This window comes from Lithobates pipiens, unplaced genomic scaffold (genome assembly GCF_037356315.1).
Source record: "Lithobates pipiens isolate NorthernLeopardFrog02 unplaced genomic scaffold, aLitPip1_a1.2 Scaffold_28, whole genome shotgun sequence".
Lineage (NCBI taxonomy): Eukaryota > Metazoa > Chordata > Amphibia > Anura > Ranidae > Lithobates > Lithobates pipiens.
The window spans coordinates 229,701,727-229,707,726 of NW_027507789.1; the positions used below are offsets into that span (position 1 = coordinate 229,701,727).

The 6,000-nt window shown below is 46.4% G+C and overlaps 1 protein-coding gene across 10 annotated transcripts in view; it reads left to right on the forward strand.

The window, feature by feature from the left end:
- The window catches only part of TRIM25 (tripartite motif containing 25), a 42,845-nt gene extending 37,168 nt beyond the window's left edge, over window positions 1-5,677 (forward strand). For 2 of the 10 annotated variants that reach the window (XM_077460678.1, XM_077460676.1), the window contains 2 exons: window positions 147-215; window positions 289-5,001. In XM_077460678.1, coding sequence (XP_077316804.1) covers window positions 147-215; window positions 289-824 — 605 coding nt within the window. In that variant the 3' untranslated portion in view covers window positions 825-5,001. Of the gene's footprint in view, window positions 1-146; window positions 216-288 lie in introns of all 10 variants that reach the window. The other 8 variants (XM_077460681.1, XM_077460679.1, XR_013263636.1 and 5 more) reach the window with 8 other exon arrangements.
- The last annotated feature ends 323 nt before the right edge of the window (window positions 5,678-6,000 follow it).

A 6,000-nucleotide genomic window follows, 5' to 3' on the forward strand; every position in this document is an offset into this window, starting at 1 on the left:
CTCTTGTAGGGTCCAGCAGGTCAAGAACAGGGGGGTCCTGGTTTTGAGGGTATGAGACATGTGACTATTGCTGCCACCAAAGCTTCTGTTATTTTATAGCAGTTACACATAATGAAGATCCTAATGAGACCCCCTTTATGTTTCAGCCAAGCCACAAAGAGCTCCACGCCCCGCTGCCGCTGCCGTGCTGGACTCCAGAGATCAACTCCTGAAATGTAAGTTCCACGCTGACACCCCTTGTGTGGTCAGATCTCCCCTCATCTATCACTTGGTCTGTTTCCTCCTCAGATGCCGAGGTCTTGTTTGTCGATGCTCGCACCGCGCACAAGAAGATCGCCATGCAGGACAATTTTACCAAGATGATGGTCAGCGACGTCCCCCTAAACTACCCGGACGACCCCTTAAGGTTTGTCAGCTGCTCCCAGGTGCTGGGGCGCCATGGTTTCTCTAGCGGCATTCACTACTGGGAGGTGGAGAAGGAAGTGGGGAACTTCAGCGGCTTCGGCGTGGCCTACCAGAGCATCGCGCGCATCGGAACAGAGAGCCGCCTCGGGCGCAACAAAGTGTCCTGGTGCATCGAGTGGTGCAATGGCAAGCTACAGGCATGGCACGATGACAAGCAGACCGACCTCACCACCCCCAACACCAACAAATACGGGGTGCTGCTGAACATTGACGACGGCTATGTGGCCTTCTACTGTATCGGCAAAAAATTTAGCCAGATTTACAAATTTAATGCCCGCTTTACCCAACTCGTCTTCCCCGCCTTCTGGATGTTCTCCAGTAAAACCGTCCTATCTCTGTGCCAGTCCTACCACCTGTAGCTGTTAGCGGGAGCTGGGAATCATTCGCAGGGTGGTAATATTATGGGATTATGGGATGGTAATCATTGTAGGTGTATAATTCATGTGATCAGATTGTTAGTCTATCTCTTACCGGGGATAGAGAAATCCTAAAATCAGGCAGATTTAATGTGTAAAGTAAGCCAAAGCCATTGTTTTATAGTTTTGGTACGGAAGGGTTGGGACTCTGTCTTTTTTTTTTTTCCTTTCTCTGTCTGTGAGAGAGATTTCCATCTACTTCCTGTCCCAGATACACAGCAGGAAGTAAGGGGAGGTCTCTTTGAAGGTAGAGGATGTCCACCTCATAGACAGTTGTCACTGGAAGTCCCATTGGAGGATCTTTCCTCTGTTCCTCTTCCTGTGACAACGCAAAACAGTTGGATTTCCCATGACTATCTGGGTTAGGAGCCCATTCATTTTTTTTTCTTATTCTCTGTCCTAGGAGGGAGATTTCCATCTACTTCCTGTCCCAGATGCACAGCAGGAAGTAAGGGGAGGGCTCTTTGGTGTGAGAGGATATATCTTCATAGACAGTTGTCCCATTGGAGGATCTTCCCTCTTTTCCTCTTCTGGTGACAACACAAAACAGTTGGATTTCCCATGACTTTGTGTCTCTGTAACAATGGCCACCAGGACAGATAGAGGAGGTGAATCTCACAGGAAAGGGTGAATCTCACACAAGACAGCAATAAAAACATGACAGAGGACCAAACCCTTCCATACTCCATCCATGGAAGGTTTTATCTTTACATACGCTGTAATTCTGCTTGCATATTTTTATAGATTCCTTTGTGGTTTTCGTTCTATAGTTGGTATCATTCATACAGAGGGCTCCTCATGTCTGCACATTGCGGTGCCTGCTATGCATGTTGCATGTTTTAGGCGTGTTTTACATGTGTTACTAGTGATCTCTATATAATGAGCATTTTTATGGAAACCAAATCAAAGACATGGCAAGATGACTTTTTCTAACACACCTAAAATGTGCAGATGTGAACAGGGCCTTCTGCCCCCTATAGAAGGGGTTGTATGGTGTATAGGGTGTAGTTGTAGAATATTAATTGTGATTAATTATCGTTATACATGGAATATCTGCAGACATTCCCACAATGCACTTCCCTGACCTGCGGTTGCGGTGAATTTTTGGGAAACACTGGAGTGAGTTCAGAAGAGAATTCAGACAGGAAAATGCAGATCTCTATCTCCTCTGTAATGCAGTTCTCTATCTCCTCTGTAATTCAGTTCTCTATCTCCTCTGTAATGCAGATCTCTATCTCCTCTGTAATGCAGATCTCTATCTCCTCTGTAATGCAGATCTCTCTCTCCTCTGTAATGCAGATCTCTATCTCCTCTGTAATGCAGATCTCGATCTCCTCTGTAATGCAGATCTCTATCTCCTCTGTAATGCAGTTCTCTATCTCCTCTGTAATGCAGATCTCTATCTCCTTTGTAATGCAGATCTCTATCTCCTCTGTAATTCAGATCTCTATCTCCTCTGTAATGCAGATCTCTTTCTCCTCTGTAATGCAGATCTCTATCTCTGTAATGCAGTTCTCGATCTCCTCTGTAATGCAGATCTCCATCTCCTCTAATGCAGATCTCTATCTCTGTAATGCAGTTCTCGATCTCCTCTGTAAGGCAGTTCTCGATCTCCTCTGTAAGGCAGTTCTCGATCTCCTCTGTAAGGCAGTTCTCGATCTCCTCTGTAATGCAGTTCTCGATCTCCTCTGTAATGCAGTTCTCGATCTCCTCTGTAATGCAGTTCTCGATCTCCTCTGTAAGGCAGTTCTCGATCTCCTCTGTAATGCAGTTCTCGATCTCCTCTGTAATGCAGTTCTCGATCTCCTCTGTAATGCAGTTCTCGATCTCCTCTGGCCATCCTGTCAGTTGATGACAAGGTTGGACAATACATGGTGTTAAATATCAGCTAGATGACAGAAAAGCTTTTATTTTTAGGTGTACGGAGTAGTCGGGGTCGGTGCTCCCTACTACTCATTGGATTCCAGTGAATAGTGTCTGACAGACTATGACTGTATTAGAAGTCATCAGTGCAGACCACATCATCTATACCATTGTCATGTGACAGGCGGGGGGATCACCCCATTATGTCATTGTCATGTGACAGGCGGAGGGATCACCCCATTATGTCATTGTCATGTGACAGGTGGGGAGGATCACCCCATTATGTCATTGTCATGTGACAGGCAGGGGGATCACCCCATTATGTCATTGTCATGTGACAGGCAGGGGGAAGTTACACTGTTATGTCATTATCATGTGACAGTCAGGGGAATTACCCCATTATGTCATTGTCATGTGACAGGCAGGGGGATCACCCCATTATGTCATTGTCATGTGACAGGCAGGGGATCACCCCATTATGTCATTGTCATGTGACAGGCAGGGGGATCACCCCATTATGTCATTGTCATGTGACAGGCAGGGGATCACCCCATTATGTCATTGTCATGTGACAGGCGGGGGGAAGTTACACTGTTATGTCATTATCATGTGACAGGGGAATTACCCCATTATGTCATTGTCATGTGACAGGTGGGGGGATGTTACCCTGTTTTACCATTGTCATGTGACAGGCGGGGGGGATCACCCCAATGTATCATTGTCATCTGACAGGCAGGGGGGGTCACCCTGTTATGTCATTGTCATGTGACAGGCAGGGGGAATCGCCCTAATTTATCATTGTCATGTGACAGGCAGGGGGGATCACCCCAATTTATCATTGTCATGTGACAGGCGGGGGATCACCCCAATTTATCATTGTCATGTGACAGGCAGGGGGGTTACCCTGTTATGCCATTGTCATGTGACAGGTGGGGGGTTACCTCAATGTATCATTGTCATGTGACAGGCGGGGGGGATCACCCCAATGTGTCATTGTCATGTGACAGACAGGGGGGGAAGTTACCCTGTTATGTCTTTGTCATGTGACAGGCGGGGGGCTAACCCAATATATAATTGTCATGTGACAGGCAGGGGGTCACCCTGTTATGTCTTTGTCATGTGACAAGCAGGGGGGTTACCCTGTTATACCATTGTCATATGACAGGTGGGGGATTACCCCAATGTATCATTGTCATGTGACAGGCAGGGGGATACCTTGTTATGTCATTATCATGTGACAGGCAGGGGGGATTACCACGTTTATATCATTGTCATGTGACAGGCAGGGGAGGTTACCCTTTTTTACCATTGTCACGTGACACTTGGGGGATTACCCTGTTATGTCATTGTCATGTGACAGGCAGGGGGATCACCCCAATATATAATTGTCATGTGACAGGTAGGGGGGTCACCCTGTTATGTCTTTGTCATGTGACAAGCAGGGGGGGGTTACCCTGTTATGTCATTGTCAAATGACAGGTGGGGGATCACCCCAATGTATTATTGTCATGTGACAGGTGGGGGGGAAGTTACCCTGTTATGTCTTTGTCATTTAACAGGCAGGGGGGTCACCCTGTTATGTCATTGTCATGTGACAGGTGGGGGGGATTAGCCCAATGTATCATTGTCATGTGACAGGCAGGGGGATACCTTGTTATGTCATTATGTGACAGGCAGGGGGGTTACCCTTTTTTACTATTGTCATGTGACATGCGGGGATTACCCTGTTATGTCATTGTCATGTGATAGGCCGGGGGATTTACCCCCATGTATCATTGTCATGTAACAGGCGGGGGGGTTACCCTTTTTTACCATTGTCATGTGACACGCGGGGGAATACCCCAGTGTATCACTATCATGTGACAGGCGGGGAGGGTCACCCCAATTTGTCATTGTCCTGTGACAGGCAGGTGGGGTTCACCCAAACATATCCTTGTCATATGACAGGCGGGGGGATTACTCTGGCTCAGTGGACCCAAGTTTGAAAAGCAGCTGTGAAGGAGTAGACTGTTTCCCTCCAGTGCAGAGACCTGTTTTTACAAAGAATTCTGCCAACCTGATGTTATTTAGAAGGTCCCCAGAATATCCGCTGATTAAAACCATTTGTTATGGTGCTCGTAGAACCCCTTCCAGGATCTCCAGACCTCCTTCTTTCAAAGTCTCTCCCAAGACCTCCGGAACACCTTCTATAAAAACCTCTCCCAAGACCTCCGGAACACCTTCTGTAAAAACCTCTCCCAAGACCTCCGGAACACCTTCTATAAAAACCTCTCCCAAGACCTCCGGAACACCTTCTGTAAAAACCTCTACCAAGACCTCCGGAACACCTTCTTTCAAAATCCATGCTAAGACTTCCAGTGGGGCTCACAAAGGCCCTGCCAGGACCTCCACTGCCACTCGCAGAACCAAGAAGTAAAGGATTTCCTGAAACAACTATGGGCCTGTCCTCCAACCAGAAGGTTATTTAAGCCCCAGTTCTTCTATCGCCAGCTCTCCTTTTGTGAACAAGAGCCTAATATACTTACTGATTGTTTGTTTTACTTGTTGCTGATCTGGATTGTCCTGACTATTCTCTTGCCTGCCACGTGCCCATAACCTCTGCATGGACCTGACTACTCCTCTTCCTAGCATTTCATGTAGTCTCCAAAACATAGCCCTGCCCTTCCAGCTACCTCCATGGTGGGTCGATCCAAAGGGTTGCAACCTGGTGACAGCTAGCAGAGAAGAAAACTGGGAGCACTCGGGATTCCTGGGCCATCTCCACCATCAAGAGCTCTGGAAAAGACCAACTGTCACTTGGATTCTGCACCTCTGGCTGTGGACACCGTGACACCAACTTTACTGTACAACAATATAAAGGAAAATTGTTATCATAATAAAAGAATTGTATGTAATGCTGTGCTACCTAATAAAAAGGAGACAAAGAAAAAAAACATTGTGCTTTGTGTGGATTAAAGCAGTTTGGGGGGGGGGGGGGGGGGGTCACTGGAGGCAAACAGGAACAAGGCTATATACATATACAGAAAGAGGTTTGTTAATGGGATTTTTGGCGGTGCCTTCAACAAATAGTACCAGAAAATATTTTTTTATTTAACACATTTTATTTTAACATCATTAAAAATTGTGCAATATAAATAATTGGCAGATAAACATTTAATCACATCATAGGTGATATTTTCAAGGTAGAAGATAACATGATATTATCATCCCCACGCGTTTCACCCGTGAGGACTTCCTCAGGGACTTAATTGAAAAG